Source organism: Falco punctatus (genome assembly GCF_963210335.1).
Source record: "Falco punctatus genome assembly, chromosome: 4".
Lineage (NCBI taxonomy): Eukaryota > Metazoa > Chordata > Aves > Falconiformes > Falconidae > Falco > Falco punctatus.
In genome coordinates this window covers 27,291,292-27,308,771 of record NC_137583.1, presented here as the reverse complement: position 1 = coordinate 27,308,771, position 17,480 = coordinate 27,291,292, and the positions used below count along the sequence as shown (strand labels likewise).

The following is a 17,480-nucleotide window of genomic DNA, read 5'->3' as shown; positions in this document are numbered from 1 at the left end:
ACAGTTTGTAAGGCGCTTGATACAAAAGCTGGAATTGTGGTTTTTTTAAATCCTATTGCCTTTTTTTCTGTCATGGCTAAGATTCTGGTAGAGTTACAGGAGCTCAAGGGAATAGGTTAAACAAGCCAATAAATAAAATGTTATAGCATGAAGTGGCTACAATGTTCTTTTCAGTGTGTTCTTCCCTTGTGGAAAACATTGGTGGGGCTACTGCTAACAGGTATTTAGGGTAAAATAAGACTAAGCAGCACACCTTTTTTTCTGCAAGGCATATGAAACTGAACAGTACTTTACCACCGTACAGCCCCGGGGACTGGGGGCGAGTGCCGTCTGAGCTGTGCTTGTGTGCCCTTCGAAGCCTGTGTGTCCAGGTGGTTTCCAAAAAGTTGGAGATGCTGCAGTGCTTTTCTAGAACACAGAGGGGAGGATGTACCTCTGTCTTTCTTGCCCCAAATGCTTGGTGGTTTTTCATATTTAGCTGATTGAACATTATTAATAGCTTTTAACTTTAGTATTAAGGACTTATTGGAGGGACAGGTATGCTGCAGGGCATGAAAGCATGTCTCTGAGGCATTTAATTTGATTGCAATTACATTATTGTCCTCAGAAGATCATTTACAACAGAGAACGAAGAAAGACTTGTATGTCATGGAGGTTTTGTGCCTTATATGTCTCATTAAAAACTATTTGACCTATGCAGGACTTTAATCACAGTCTTCTGTGTGCTAGTGGATGAACTGGTGACTGGTTCAGGCTGAAGTCCGTTAAATGCTGAGGGGCTGATCAGATGCTCAGGGCTGTGTTTTCACTCTCCAGGAGGGCATTAGTAGCCATTAAATGGACTTCTTCCCTACTTTCTTTCCTCTTATATTCTACAGCTTTGATTTTTCAGTCTAAAGCACCTGGGGGTTTTGTCTAGTGTCATCCTATTTGGTAAAGGTTAGAGACAGATCTCTTCTCAGTTTCTTATTCCAGCTTGTAAAACAGCCAGTGTGTGAATTGTGGCTAGATTTGGCAAAACATCATTCCCATTTTCAAGTGTACTGGTTTGTGACCCTCTTATGACGAGGGCACAGCACTTCCAGAGATAGTAATTTTATGACAAGGAGAGCCCTAGTCTGACGCACAACATACAGATGGAAGAATCACCCTTTGAGCTTCCAGCAGACCAGAGACAGATCAAGGGTGAATTAATGTATCCACACAGGTGCATTTGAGCTAATGCATGTTTTATTAAGTAGCATGGCCTTTTTGTCAAAAAGACCTTTTTGACTGCCTCCAAGCAAGCTCTGAAAGACCAGGAGCTGTGCATGTAGGCAATAGGAACTTGTGTGCCTGGGGTTTCATCAGTATGCTTGGTTTGCTTGGGAAGTTCTGAGAGACCTCATGGTGTGGGCAGGAATGGATGTGTTGGGCTTAACTGTGTGACCTTGGCAAGGTCTTTCCGTCAGTCTGTATCTTGCTTTATCTGCCTGTCTGGAAGTAATACAACCTTGTGCTGAGGGATTGTGAGACTTAATTGATATCAGCTTTACAGATATTAAAGTTTGAAGCACAAGCAAAAATTAATGCTGTGCCTGAATCCAGTGTACAATTTTGTGTATTTTAAAAAATAGTATCTAGACTTGTAGATGAATTGCATTAACTTGTTGCGTATGCTAAATTGGAGTCATTTGAAGTTTGCTAGGGGCTTTGCAAATAACCCACTTACTGAGAACCCTTTTTGCAACCTGGCTTTATTTTTCTAGCTCTCCAAAATATCCCAATGACAACAACAACAAGAAAACTTAGAATATCTTATTCCTTTATCTGGCCCTGGCCTTGGCAATAAACCTCAGGAATTTCTTTGTTATTGTGGATTGCAGCCTTGCATCCCTTTTACTCTGAACTGCCCTCCCTCTTTCCCCAGAAAGAAAAGATTATCTCTAGAAACGTAAACCAAAAGTTGAAGGATCTCAGGGGGTCATCCTTCCTGTCGAGGAAGCTGCTTTTTGGCACTTCCTACTTGCATAGAAGAGAGAGAGCATATCGGTTTCAAAGAATGCTGTGAGCAGCCGTGAGCAGTTGATATGACATATTAATGAAAACAAAGATTAATACCATGTGACACTGTTGCCTTGCAGTACAACTGGGAACTAATGAGGCTAATGAGAACCATATTTTTGTTTGAGAGATTAAAATTTAATCATCGCTGATGTCAGAAATGAATAATTTAGCATTTCCCCCTGCAGCATGTGTAAGGTTTCCCTTCCCTGCCCTAGGCTGGCTTTTGGTTTAGCAGCAGCCCTTGAGAGGGGCCAGCCCCTTGCCATCTACTCGCCTGGCATGGCTGGGAAGGAGGAGGGTGATGCTATAGCTGGCTGGCCTTCCCTAGCCCCCGAGACCTGTAAATGTGCTCTGCAGTGTGAGGTTATTTGTCTTGGTTGAGGCAGTTGAGTTAAATGCAGGTGGCAGTGGGTGGTATGCCATTAATTTAGGCTGATTTTTTAAAAGGGGCAAATAGAAGCAAAGAACACAATTTCTTGTAAGATGCCCAGGGAGCCTTGAGTGTGCTCCTGCCCCATCTGCTCCAAAAACCATGCATTAGACTGTAAGTGTGGAGGGGTCTGAAAAGGCAGGCAGAGATGAACCTGATTGAAGAAGCCAGGTCCAGCTATGTTGTACGTTTCAGAAGATCTGTGTGAGCTGGTGGTAGAAGAAGAGCTCCCCAAAGCTGTAAGGGCTGCCAAGGGATGCTTCGGTGGCGTCTCAGGATGCCCTGGCTCTGGTTGTTGCCTGCTTCTGTGAATACATTCCTGGAGAAGAACTGACCCACGGCAAGTCTAACTTGCCATTGAAACGCGATACCAAAAACAGGAGAAGGGGCTTTGGTAAAATGGTGTGCGGGGGTTTCTTGAGCAGCTGCAGCACGGAGATGTCGGCATTACTGCTGGGGCTATTGATTGTAGCAAGTAATGCCGCTGAGATTAGTGTCATCTGAATAATGTGAATGCTTGTAGAAACGTAAATAGGTTTTAAAAGAGGGAAGTTAAAGAGGAATTTAAATGTTCTACATTGGCTGCTGGCATGTGTTGTTTTGACTTACTGTAATTACTGGCTTTGCCTTACTTAACAGTAGCATCTTTGGAGGATTTTTTTGTTTTTAATCTGCTGTAAGATATCCAGAGGCCTATAAAAATTAATTCACCATATGTGGGAGAGGTGATGTCTTTGTCTACAGTAGAAATCAGCATTGTGCCGAGGGTCCCCTTAAGGTGTGTGCAGGGGCTGTAGCATTACGTCCATACCGCAGTGGGTGTTAGGATGCTGGCTGCTGCTCCCATGACCATCGCATTGCTGGCCAGCACTCCTCCTGCCCCAGCACATGTTCCATCTGTTAAATATGCACTGTGGAATTGCCCTCTGACTCCTGGTTCATAACCTTTTATCACATTAATCCCAGTAATCAATTCTGTCTAAATATCGGGACTGGTAACCGTACATAGTATCAGGAAAGCACAGAAAGGCATTGGGGTGTGTCTGCTACTTTGCAGAAAGCCTGACAAAATGACCTAACGTCGTAGAGCATAATGCTTTGATAGCACAGCAAACATCAGCAGAAGGCACGTAGCGATATTCTTTCACCTCCTTCCTGCTTCCCCTAATTTGGTTTCACGGGAACACCATGTTAAAACGTCAGTGGCAACTGGAATGGGATATGGGTAAAGCCGTTGCACAGGGAGCTGTGTATACAGGTGAGGAACACCACACCTTTTCCTGAGCACAGTCAGTCTCTACCTTCCAATCATTTCTGCAGATCACAGCCAATAAGCAAATAAGAGCAAAGGAATTATCAGAAGATGATGTGGTTGGTGCCGTGGCTACACAATGGCTGATGTACCACAGGGCTTTGCCAGAGACAAAGACAAATATTTTTTTAATTGCTTATTATCTGGCACATCTAATTGCCAGCTGTAGCCAGCATGTAGACTTGGGTATTGATTCCACAGCTGAAAGATTTAGGAAAAGAAAGAATAATGGCTTTTTCATGATTTTTTTGTTTTGTTTGTTTTTAAACTGTAACTTGCCAAATAGCTTCATGCACCCAGTCTGGTGCAGCACATGTTCATTTTATTGAACTCATCTAACTTCTCAAGCAGCTGTGGTTGGAAAGAACGTTAATACAGTGATTGGTAGAGCTGAAAAGCAATCAGGGCTTAGGGAACGGTCCAAGCCGTGGTGGGATCTGTGTTTACTAACTTCCCTAAGGGTCTTAATCCCCAAATTTATTCTTGAGAACAGTGTTTGCTACCAGTGGTGTGCCGGCTCATCTCCGGGCTGGGCTTACTGCACAACCAGAGTTGTTTGCAGGGCTGAGCCGTGTTACTGGAGAAATGTTCCAGGTCTGTCTGGGTGAACAGCAGCTCTGTCCTGGAGAAGGGGGGGCAAGTGACTGCAAAAATAAGCGGGCTCTCTTGGGCAAAGAGTCTGGGGTAGAAAGTACGTGGAAACTTGCATTAGGGTAACGCATGTCTTTATGCACTTAGGGGAGAGGAAGTGATTGTGCTCTCACTGAAACCCGCAGCCTTGCTGCAGACCTCTTCATTTCATGGAGAATCGCACTGAGTCTGCAAAGTAGTTGGCAGTGAGGAGCCAGCCTTTGGAGAGAGATTAATTCATGCAATTAATGTATTTTAAAAAAATAAATCAAGGAATGGAATTACTGCAGTGCCATTTTCCTGGAATTTTACCTGCCAGCATGCTGGCAGCAGAAATAGAAAACCTTTCTGCTGCTGGTCCTGAAAAAGCGGGATTGCAGTACTCGCTTTGGGCTGCCTTGCTGTGCATGCCCGCCTGCCGAAATGCTGTAGTGGGACTGACCTCTTGTTCTAGAGCTTGAATGTCTCCAAGCTGATGCTGACCCCTTTGTTTTCATCAGTGTCTGTTTCCACTTGCAGTGTGCATGCTTTTCAAGTTTGTTTCTCCGAGGGAAATGCAGCGGTTGCAGCAGGTCGGGCAGCCTGGCGTGGCTCCTGCTGGGCTGCGGTGGGGCAAAGCGGGGCAGGGGAGCTGCGGTGCTGCTGCCGTCGCCTCCCTGCTGCTGCTGCCGTTCTCAGCAGCCAGCTTAAGGAGCAGCTCAGAGCAGGGTTACTGAGGCTGCTATTTCACCATCTGGGTTTGGCACTGGAAGGATTTCACCAAAGCAGACTTCACTTGAGTTTTGCGAATTCTGCAGTTGCATAAGCCAGGGTTTGTAATGATTTTTAGCTTTGGAAATGAGCATGGACAGAACAGTTGGTGAGTGCTGGGGCTTAGCTGGGTGATTCAAATTTGGTCTTTTAACCAAGCTTGGTTCCCTGCCTTGCAAGGGGAAAATAAAGTGGTGCTTCGATGGCTTGCTGCCTGGGAGCTGCCGCTTGCTCGGCTGCGGGCAGAGCCATGGTGCGGTGCCCGACCGCGTTGCGGCTGTGCAGGACGGGACATGGGTGTGAGCGCCCGGCGTTGCTCCAGGAGGGCGGCCGTCCCATTCCTTGTCCACTGCTTGGCTCCAGCTCTGCTCAGGCACCTTTCCCAGCACCATGTGCAAACTGTGGAGTAAGCCTTATCCTCAAGCACACTTTTTTTGTTTTGTTATCCCTGCTCCTTCCATTTAAATTGTGGACGTTGTAATTACAGAGCACAGAATCCCAGTTTTTAGAGATCTGTGACCACAATAAAGTGAATCCAGAAACCAGACGAGTGGTTTCATTTACTACCATTCTAGCTTATTTCCTCCCCCCCACAACCGCTGTGCAATACTAAAGGCTTGGCAGCAACTGAAACCAGCTGTCAAAAATGTTTCTTACCCCCACGCTTTTACGTTAATGATGTTCTGAAATTAATGGTGCACTAGACTAATTCTGTCATCTCATTTTGATGGACTCTTGGTCTCTTGCAAGTGATGTTTGCCAACTGGCTGCTTTGTTTTGAGGCAGTGTGTGGAGGAAATAGATCCCCAGGTGCCAGGTACTGTATGTATATATACGTTGAAAAGATGTTTGTTTGTCCTAAATGTTCACAGCTTTAATTTAGTTGATATGTTGTGGCTCACCAAACAAGCTTTCAGGCACGTAAACCACTAACTTTTAGGACCGTCGTGTGCAAGGCAGCAGTGAATGAGGTTTTCCACCTCTCGGAGCTGGGGAGGTGTCAGCCAGCATCTTGTGTCTTTGTCACGTTGCACTGGAAGTGGCTACAGCCCCATGCCAGGCAGAGAAGACGCACAAGCCTCGGTGGTGGGGAAGAAAGTGGTAGTGAAAAGCTGAAGGAGCTGAATTTGATTAATTGAGAGAAAGGAAAGCAGGGAAAGGAGACGAAGATCTTCAAGTGCGTGAAAGCAGCTAGTTTCCACCCTCTCTTCTGTTCTCTGTATTTGCTGTCTCCACGTGGCTAGGACAAGGAGCTGTTGGTTTACGTGGTGGAGAGGAAAACACAGGTTAGACATAAGGAAAAGCCTTCTAAACGTACGCACGGAGGAACACTGGGCTGAATACCTGGAGAGGAAGGTGGAGTCTGTTACTGCTTAGACAGGCATCTGTCAGCGGTGATTCTCACAGTCAGACCTGTCTTGGGGCAGGTGGATTTTCCACGTTTGCTGTACTTCCATGATTTAGCCCTTTTGTTCTCCCCTCATACCATGCCTGGATTTACATCAGGCAGCTTATCCAGCTTTCCCTGTTACTGAAATTTTGGAAGGAAGCTCTTTGCTCTGCCAGTTGTGTGTCCATTTGATTGTGCGCTCTGGTCTGAGGCTGCTACCATCTCGTGGGGAGGTGGTCCCCTGCTTCCTGGCTGTGTGCCGGAGGGAAGACCAGTTAATGTCACATTTCCATCCTTCACAGGGAAGGGATACCTCACCGTAGAGCTTCTACCTGGTTTCCATTGCAGAGAGGTGCTGCTGTGGAAACCTTGTTACAGCAGATTTTGGAGCCACATCCTGGTGGGGAATAGAAAATGTATCTGTACTACCCAAATACCTTTCCCCCCATCCTAAGTTACACAGCTGGGAGATTGAGAGAGATTCATAATGGAGATGGAAGGTGACATCTGGGTTCACTTTCCATAGAGGATGTTCTCCATGGAGAACAGTGAGAGGAGCTGTTAACACCATCTGCAGATTAGGGGTGAAGCAGGGAATTACCCTGCTTGTGGAAATCAGTTTTGTTAGAAGGGCCTTACGGTGTTTGGCACTGCTGGGGTGTGAGTGGTGGGTAGGACTGGGTTTTTTTCTCCTTTTAGATTATAAATACAGATGTGTTTTCCTAGTAAGCATCAATAGATGTAAAGATAACAGTTCCTGTCTATGTTCTAGTACTATTTCTTAATAGACTATTTAGAATTTTGTTGTTTTTTACAGATTTACAAGAGGAGTCCCTGTCCCAGACAACTGTTGCATTAAATAATCTGTGTAGCTATGGGGTAGGTGAGCAGAGAAGGAATATGAATTTGTTGGGCAAGTCTGGCCAATCTGCTTTTCCTCCTCCTTGAGCAAATAGAAACAATCATTTCGCATTTGCACACAGGAAAAAAAAAAGCTGTTATACAGAAGAGGCGGTGTTTTTTGCTGCGTTGGTTTGGGAGCTCCCTGTTGGTTTGCAGAGTGGTGCCCGCGCACAGTTCGGAGATGTGGGGAGCTCTTGCAGAGCTGTATCTTCGGCCCCAGCTCAGCTTCATGCTGCCTCCACCACGGGCACTGACAGCGGGAAGTGTTTTCTTCAGGAGTGATGTCATTTAATGTAGTTTAAACTGTGTTTTGCTATCGAATTTTGCTTTCGAGGAATATACTTGAGCTAGAATTAGTCAGCGTGACAATGTGGTGAAAACAATTTAACGCAAGTATCTGATGATGTTTATGATTCCCAGCTGATATTTACAGTCTTTGTAAAGACTGTGATGTGAAGTTTGCCTCTGATGACAAGTCACGGCTAATTACTTTGTTTCTTCAACCAGAAAACAGAAGTGACATCACATTTTAATTTGATTTAGAAAATCTGAATGGAATATACTTTGAATCTTCAAAATTTCTGGTTTTGACAATGTGCAGATCAAAAGTTATTCTGTTGAAATTTGCCAAAAAACCCTAAACCTGCAGAATCAAATCCATGTTTTTACTTGTCGTTATCTGTTGGTAGTGTTTCACGTGCCAAGGCAGGCAGTAGGAAAAAAAATAAATTTACAAACACTTCTGTTTACTCTGTATAAGCAAGGAAGAGGACCTTGAAAAGGAAAATGGTAATTGGGTTCCAAACGTCAACCTGAAGTCTGCGGGAATTGGGTACCTGCCTGTTTGTACCTATTAAAAAAAAAAAAAAAATCCCTTCAAGAAGCCCTGCTGCTTTTATGTATTTGGAGTGGGCCATTTGGTTTGGTTTCCTTGGCATTTGTATCACAGGCTTCTTCAGAGAAATAAATTCACAAGTGTTTGCCTGTCATCACATGACAAGTTATGGGGCCTAGATTGATGTAATCAGCAACAGACACACGTCAGAAGACTTAATGTGGTTCAGAAGAATACAATATTTTATTAATTCCTCATTTTGTGTGTGTCTGTGTGTGTGTGTGTTTTAAATGAACCTCGGGGGGTTCTTAACTTCTGCCAAGAAATAAGAATAATTCCTACAAGTTTGTGTTTAACTGCACCACAACTGTGGTGGAGAATAGCAAAGTTAGGTTGCCCGTAATGACAGATATCTTTATAAAGAGCCACTTTTATTAAGAAAGTTAAAACTTATTGTGCATTTTAAAGTTATTGGTCTCTATACGTCAGTAGCCCTGGATGAAATTGTTGTTAAATATGTGGTAAAATATTTAGATTGATGGATTTTAGAACTATTTGAACTGCATGTGTATGAATATGAAATTTGCACACCTATTCAGCACATTTTCAGTAGGAGCAAATCTTTCTGAAAACTTTTAAAAGCCTAGGGCATTTTTTTGTTTTGGAGTTCTGATTTTTTTTGTTTGTTTTGTTAGTGTAATACAATATGCTGCAGATACAAATAATAAAGCCCTAATTTGTGAATGAAGCCATAATGGGAGTAAACACAAGCTGTCTGTTGGAGAACAGAGTCTTAAAACTTGTTAACCTTTGGGTTTTACTTCTAATCGGAACTGATACTCTTAGAGAAAATCACTGTATTGTAGCTAAGGCTAAAGGTAATTTCAGTAAGACCAGTTAAAGAAGCAAGTTAAATGATGCACCAGATTGTGGCAAAAATTCACATGAAAATGATATAGTAAGTGAGTATCTCTTTTCCTGAGATGCTGAGGGTGGATGAGCGTTAGTGCACAGCCCTGAGATGGCAGACGGCATGGGGGCAAACTTCTCTGTGCTCAAAAGGGGGAAAAAACCCCAATGAATAGTTTGTCACCGAGAAGTAACTTCGCTTTTTGACAGTGTGGGTTTTGTCAGCGCAGAAGTACGCGTTAAGCTTTGTGTTTTTAATAAGTTCAGTTGTTGCCTTCTGCCTGGGAAGTATTTACCATGCTTTGGAAACCATAAATGAGTAATTTTGCAGCGGAACCTGCTTAAGCTGTGCTATCATTTAGATCGCTCGCTCAGAGGAGTTTCTCAAGCCAGAGGGATGGTGGGGAGCAGCTCTTTGTGAAGCCCAGTATCTGCTGTGATTGGGACTGTGCTGTCTCTTCTGGGTGTGCTGCTTTAGCATCTTTATTGAATGAAGGGTGGCCAATTGCTTGAAGTGCTAAATAACAGCTTAATTTGCCCAGAAATGAGGGAGTTTGCTGCTCTTGCATTTCCAGGTAGCAGCAATTTACCATTTAGTACCTTTGAGTTGCATGTTACATGGTTCAGGCATGTTTCCGTACTCCTTGACAGGTATGTTTTGAAACTCAAAATGTGTAAAGTTTGAAATAAAACTAATATGAGACATAAGTTCCTGCAATTATCAACTGAGATTTTAATTTTTTTGCTTTTTCTTCATTTTGTTTTGCAGGTATTCCTTTGGTAAGTGAATAAAAAAGAGAAAAAATCTGCAGTAGTAATTTATTGATGCATTTGTGGGTATGTAGCTTTTGCATTACTCTAGCTTGTTTTCTCTATCTTTCTCTGTCAAATGTTTAAGATTTGATTGTCTCCATTCTCTGCCTTCACTGAATTTCCTTCCGCTCGTATGCCTTTAAGGAAAGGAAAACTCGTTTAATTTCTGTAAATCAGGATTGAAGGAGACTTGATGGAAGGGTGGTGTAAGTACCAACAGCATCATTTGGAGGGTGACATTAAGGATAAGTCGTTAAATAAGGCTGAGGCAACCAAGTGAAGCAAGGGCTGAAGGACATCCCCTGGGAGTGAACTGGTTCCTCCCAAATTCCAGTTCCTTTTCCACTGGTGATTTGTATGAATGTCAAGAGCCTCTTACTCATATCATCTGCTTTTCCGCTGGTTTGAGGTGCAGCTATTACTCCCTTGGGGGTCTGGAATGTTGATTCATGCTTTGCACAGGTTGGGGTTTTTTTCAGCATTAAGTACCGCAACCCACAGGCAGAGTCTAAATGGCAAGTTGGAAATCCTGGTAGAAAATGTTCCTCACTGTGGGAATATTAGGAAAACTGGTAGTGTACTTCTGATTTTCTGGGAAGTGCTACCATGTCATGATGTCTTAAAGCAGACTATTTGGTCATGTCTTCTCATCCCTTCAGCCAGGTGCTCATGCTGTTGGATGGGTGGGTGGAGAAGGATGCTGTGTCGTCGTGTGGATGGAAAGGGGATTCGTATTCCCAAGTTGTCACTAGGCAGTCAGAAATTTGGCTACTCTAATAGAAGGGACAAGAATAGTTAAAGTCCGTTTGTGTCTGTGCGTTATGGAGGCTTGCAAAAGGGATGACTGAGCAGGTCTCTCCCTTCTCCTTCAGGGCATTGCATGTCTCCTTGTTTGCCAATGGATTGTTTTAATTAGTTGTAGGTGAACAAACTGTTCTAGTGTGTGTAGCATCATTGAGATGGTGCTTCTTCACCCAGTGGAGAAGCAGAGGAGCATGGAGAATTGTTTCCACTCTGGTGTGGTTTAGATAATACTTTCACATTGGATGTGGATATTTTAACCAGCTGGACTTTACAACGGGAATCCAGACCTTTGTTAGGTTAGTGAGGACACCCATCTTAGTTTTAACTTGAGTTACTCATCATCTGTATGCGTTTTCCACTCTCACTGGTGGTTGTAGAAAACCTGCTTTTCGTGAGGGGTGTTTTATCTTTATTTGGTCTGTCTTCATGTCCCAACTGGATAGCCACCCTATGAGGATTACTGAAGTCCTTTGTACGCAGTAGGGTCTCTCTCTTCCTTGTTTTTGGCTTAAGGGCTACTTCTGAATAAGATGAATGAGATGTAAATCTTGAATTAACTTTTGTTAGAATACAGGAAAACCACAATATTTTTGTTATAATATAGCTGAAACAACAACATTGTCATCCATTGCCGTAGAAGTATATTAAATATTGCTGAGCTCTGGAAGCCTTATTCTTTGGTAGCGTCTACTTCAAAGCAAGATCTTAAAAAAAAAAATTAAAAAAAAATATTCCTGGAGAGATCTTTGTAAATGCTGACTGTTTCCTATTCCCCTCCAGGAAGTGTGCTTTTTTTGATACATCTTAGGATGGATTTTGGTAGCCTCTATTAAAACTGCAGGCTGTCCCTATGAATTTTAAAGAACTCCAAAGTCTGGAAATAACAACAAGCTGTTAGGCCAAATGGGATCAACTGGTATTGCCACAGGTTTTGCTCTTTGCTCTTATTCCTGTCAGGTAACAGTTATTAAAAACACTCCTCACTTCAGGGAATGAACTGTGAAACAGCCATGCAAGAGCTTTCACACTGCAAAGCACCGGTCGCGTTGGACTATTTATCTTTGAAAGGTGAAGAGGTGCTTCGCCATGCAAATCCTGGAGTGGTTGTCAGCCTCGGGGTTAGTGCTGTTCTGAAATTAGCCGAGCAGTAATAACTTCTCAGCTTTATTTATTGTTATTCGGGTATAAATTTGGCTTTAGACGTAGCGTGGCGTGTTTCAGTGAGCACGTTGTGGCAGTTTTATGTGGAGTCCCTCCCTGTGGATCGGCACAGCTCAGGCGTGGGAGGTTCCGTCCCGGCAAACGGGAGCTGGCCCCTTCTCCTCCCTGGTTTTGGCAGTGCAGCGCTCTGGTTGCATCCAGGGTATGCTGGATTGCTTTGGTTCTTCCTAGCTGAGCTGGGGCTGTGGGGAGTCTCAGGGATGGATGGAGAGATGGATGGATGGAGGTGCTGCCTGTCCTGTGTACCAAGGGCTTTCCTCTATGGCTCCTTCTGTTTGAGCCCCTTTCTAGGTGCCTTGGTGACCTGTGCATGCCACCACAAGCCAGCTGGCCTCACTTAGCATCCTTGGTCCTGGCTCAGCTCCAGAAATGGCAGGTCTCCCTCTCTCTGCAGGTTGCAGCTGTGCTGGTGGGACTAGAAAGAAACCAGCAAGGTCAACTTGTTATTTTATCCTCCTTTAAAATTAAGGACATCTTTTCTCCTGGCTTAGAATGAGACCAAAGCTGCTTCAACAGATTTGTGGTGTTGACAGCTTTGCTGTTTCTGACCCTTTCTGAGCAAGGGTGTACTCTCCTAGAGCAGTAGTTCCTGATGGTGCTTCTGTATGAGATACCCCAAGGATGTGTTTTGTTTGTGTTGTTTTTTTTTCCAGTGGAAGTCTGATTTAATATAGTGATTTATTATCTCTGTTCCAACAGAGGCTTTGGAAAAGATGATGCTCTTTTACAGGCTTTCCCGTCCTCTTTCTTCTCTTCTGCCTTACTATTATGTCAAGTAGCCTCAGATATTCAGAAGACAGTTTGATGGCCCCATGCCTGTCCTGAGATACTGGTCAAATGAGGTACCAAGTGGGGAGCTGAGCAGAGCTGCAGAAAAGCTGCAAAGATTGCATGAGTTGCAACAGATGACCATGTCTCTCTGTAGAGTAAAAATCCAGGTGTAGCGTGTGAAAATGATGTAACTGTCCGGGGAGAATCTGACTCCCCATTGTCACCTCCATAGCTGTCGGATATCTCTCGGAGCAGCAATCTGGATTCCCAGCAAGGAACATGCAGAAAAGACAGAAATGTGTCTGTTTACCTTTTCCTATCAATGGGGTCATTAAATAGAAAGGGTTGAGAAGCAGCTGATCTTATTTGACTCTTGATGCACAAAACTGCCCTATTTGGAGCCAAAGCAAATGTTTCCTTAGGGATTGTTCCAGAGAGCCTTGCTTCTGCACTCTTTGCAGGCCAACTGTATGGCTAGAATTAGAAGCCTCTTTTAAGTCAGAGCTTTTTTTTTTCCTCTTACAGTAAACTTTCTGGCTAACTTTGGTATGGAGAGAAGACAATCACTAAAGGTTGAATTAAATTCCTAGGTTTTTTCCCCATTACCTGTAAACATGGAGTAAGCAAATAACTTAGTTCATACCCATGCCTGCCCCCGGATTCTATATTGCATCTCTTATCTCAGAATTTAAGATACTATGTTATGATTAGAAGTAGAATAAAAAGTTGAGAGCCGAGTGTATGTAATTCTCCATTACTTGTTAAATCCTCACTCTTTACTTCAATGCAAATTGTTCCAAGGAGGATTTTCTTTTAAAAGGTCTTCAGGGATCTTGAATTTTAGATGTGCATTGACATAAAATTTAATGTTAGAGTGCACAGCTGGGGTTCTGGCTTTTGCTATGCAAGATGGAGATGTTTCTCCTTTGTGAGTGCATGTTTCCAAGGAAGGGGTGAAGTTTTCACATTAGTTGCACTACACTAGTGACAGCGCCGTGGTCAGGGAACGAAATGAGAGTAAGATGAAATGGCTGAGGTCAGACTTCACTAGTACAGGTCCAAAGCTTAGCTTAGAACTGTACTGAGATGGGGCTGTGTCTTGGCTGAACTGTGTGCGGAGCTAACCCATTGATTCCTGCAGACCCATCTGCAGTATCTGCGTGGTGGGTGTGAGGTCGCACAAGCGCAAGAGGATTCGCTGGCAGAGGTTTTCTTTCTTGCGTGGCAGCACAAAAGTATCATGCTAGTGCTCGGTGGCACTTGTTACTCCGGTAGTTTGCTGGAGAGATGCCACGTGGGAGAGACACTGGCAGCAGGACGTTGGGGGATGGGTTGGTCTGTCTTATTCCCGGAGAACTTTGTACTGTTCACAGTAGGAGACCATGGAGCTGCGGCATGAGCGTCCCAGCAAGCCCCTGGGAATCGCTGCAGGGTTGAACACCCAGATGGCCATAGGCTGTTATTTATTCATCCTTCCCCCATGCTGAGATGGGAGGGACGGGGCTGCTTACCAACTGTTCCAGTTCCTAGCTAATATTGTGATCTGCTGTTCCTATTTCTTGAGTAAGAGTGGGAAACTTTTCTCTCTGTCTTATTAAATCTATTTTTCAAGCTGTCACTTAACCAGGTCTAGTGACAGAGTCGGATGTTTATGTGGCCCTGGACACTTGAACTCTGGTGTTTTCAATCACAACAGCACCTTTTGCCAGCCGTTCTGAATTAAATACTCCTCGTGACCTTTTACCCTCGCCGCTCTTAAATTCATGCTTTAAAAACAGCTTAATGAGGGGTTTACTGGCCCAATTGGAAGTTTTTATTAAAACCTATTAGTGTGCTAGAGTAGCCTGCCTGAAGGAAACGATTAGCCCAAAGCAACTAAACTTGGAGCTGGCCCCTAGCCACACCAGGTTTTCTCTAAACTGTTTCCAGACCCACGTTAACCCTAACACTGCAGCTTGCATGGTATTCATATCCTCTGCTTTAATTTATAGCTTGTCTGATTCTCTCCCCAGCCTTTCTCCATGTTCGCGAAAGCATTTTGTTTTAATGTAATTAGACCTGCATTAAAGGGCAACATGCCTTAATTCAGGCCTGACTCGTTTGAGAACCTCAATTAAGTGGAATTGTTCCTCCAAAGTCCTCTGCTGATGCCACCTGAGGTGCGGAGCCCATTTGGACAAAGCCACGATGCTCCCAGGGTCCTGGTTAAGCTTCCTGTCAGGAGCATCCCAGCACTGAGTGATGCAGCTGCATTGGTGGAACACCCCGGGGTCTGAAATGAAGCTGTGTTATCTGGAGGACACAGACCTTGGAATAATGTGTGGGAGCTGCAGGGTGGAAATCCCATCTGCCTTCTGCTGCTAACTTCCAGTTGGGTCTTAGCCTGTTTGCTCTAGTTGTGGTTTATATTCAAAACTGGGCCAGTGGTTCTTGCCCATCTTAAAAACTTTACAGTGCTACTAGTGCTACTGAAGCCCTGTAGCCATCTTCTTTGTGTTCTTGTACTCCCGTCTCCATGCAGCTGAGAAAAGCAGGCCAGAGCTCCTATTTCTTAAGGAAATTGCTGTAGTAAGTCCAGTGCCCCAAAAGTGCTGAGCAACTACAGTCTTTGTATGTATTCCCTCCCCATCCATGTGGCTGGCTGCTTGTCCAGGCTTCCTGCAATGTCTCCTTCTGAAACCGCGAGGTCTTTGGAGAAGGGATTTCCATTTCTTTTTTTATATGTGTGTATATATACATTACTTATTTTTATATTTTTGGTACAGTAGCTTGCCTCTTGGTAGATGTCTGCAACTGCTGAACTGAAGGCATGAAATAATACAGAACGTGTAAGCTGTATTTAATGTTTTGCTGGTGTTCTTTGTTGTCTGGCTGCTGAAATGTGTTAATGGTACATGCCCAAAGTAACAATACATCACCCAGGGAGTCGCTGCTGTATGCAGTGAAGGCCCTCATCGAGCTTTATGTTTTTCGTTGCTAACCTGTAATCAGGGAAGGCAAGCTGAAGAGTGAGACATGGACTCTCACTTGAAGACCTTGTTTTAGCCTGGAAAGAGGCCAGATTTCCTCCATAATAAGATTACAGATAGTAAATATCAAAATTAATAGAAAAAAACCCAGGGAATTGCCCATATACCAGCTAGACTGCTGTGTAAGTGACAAAGGTTTAGGTTCAGGGATACAGTCCAAGCATCATAAAGCAAAAACAAAGAACAAATCAAAAACCAACTGGTCCCTTGCCACACCATGCATATCCTGAATGTCACCTCCTGTCTCTATTTTTCCTGGCGTATGGATGCACCAGCCTTGGGAGGTACCTTTTAAAAAGAATGTTTAAGGAAAAAACTGCTATTAAAGTTATTACTGTAAAGTAGTGCCTTTGATTGCGGCAATTATGCAAATGATTTTAAGGGATAAAATACTTCTTAACAAGGACTGATGTAAATGGTGGTGCTGGAATGAGCACGTAACTTCTTCAAACAAGATCTTTCCATACAAGTAATTTTCTTTTAGCCATTTGCCATGTTGCCTGGCTGTCGACCTGTGTAAATGATGACCGGCCTGCGGATGTGATTTTATTTTCTCTTAATACAGGAATGTAAGTGGGTGGAATGGGAACGCTGGTCTTGCAGAAACTGGGAAACCCTTTCCCTAAGCAAATTGTTTCTCCACAGCTCTTGTGACTGACTTTTGTCCTGGCCTTAATAAAAAGGAAACAAACAAAAATGCTTTTTGCAGCCAGAGATTGTCCTCAGAAAAAGGCGAGTTGGTCTGGGTGACTAGCAAGAGTGGAGGTCTCCTTGACTAAGGCTCTCACCTTAATGTGTTGCCAGAGTTAAATGAAATTTCCTCCAATATTAGTTTTAAAGCAGAGAAGTTGGATCCTTGTCTCCCATAGCTTGGAAAAACATTGACCACAATTAGAAGGCAAGCATCTGTTGTTGGTGTGGCTGAGAGACTTAGCTCCTATTTCAGTCTGTGGTGCTTAAACTAAGCTTTTAGCTCCTGGTGGAGCAGAAATGCAGGGCTGCACGGTGCGTGACATCGGCTATGGGGAGGTTTACTGTTTCAGTTCAGATAATTCACAAAAGGTGTTGATGGGCAGTCAGTGCCTTGGCTTAGGACTAAGTCAGGGATGTTCTTCCCATATTATGGATTTGTTGTTGTTGGCCCTCCCGGCAGCTGGCATGTAACAGCATAAAAGCCAAAAGTCTTTGTAAAGTCATTACAGCGAGTGGTGTGGAGGTATGGCGTGGCAGGGTGCCCATGTGTGACGTGAGTGGCGTTTGTGCTCTGCGAGGTATCTGAACTGCTGCATCCCTTTGAAAGCTCGGCATAAAAGGTATGGTGGAAATACAAACGGAGTGTGTGAGTGTTTTAATTAGTGATGTGTCTAGTATGCCTGAAAACCTGTGCTGTGGGGAGAAAGCTACCGGAATTGAAGATGTAACAGCAAGAAAAAAAAAAAAAAGTGGTCTTGAAGGTCTGGTGGCATAGATGTCATGTACGGGTCTTGGGATACAGTGGATTGCAGGGTATTTTGTTCAGCGTGGACTTCAAAAGCGGGCACAGCCTGCATGGGGATGCAGAAGCCTCTGCCTTTGCCAGCAGCGGCGACAGGCAGCCCCGTTGTTCGAGCAGCACTGGGCTCGCACACGAGTGCTGT

General features: G+C 44.0%; 1 protein-coding gene and 1 long non-coding RNA gene across 3 annotated transcripts in view; one reads left to right on the top strand and one right to left on the bottom strand.

The window, feature by feature from the left end:
• Nucleotides 1–17,480, top strand: part of LMF1 (lipase maturation factor 1) — a 207,561-nt gene that overhangs the window by 15,405 nt on the left and 174,676 nt on the right. Inside the window, exon 3 of one of the 2 annotated variants that reach the window (XM_080386556.1) lies at nucleotides 9,975–9,985. The exons of the other annotated variant lie outside the window; for it this stretch is intronic. Coding sequence (XP_080242682.1) covers nucleotides 9,975–9,985 — 11 coding nt within the window. The remainder of the gene's footprint in view (nucleotides 1–9,974; nucleotides 9,986–17,480) is intronic. 2 annotated transcript variants of the gene reach the window in all.
• LOC308063536 overlaps nucleotides 1–17,480 on the bottom strand; it is a 673,278-nt gene that overhangs the window by 511,850 nt on the left and 143,948 nt on the right. The window lies entirely within an intron of this gene.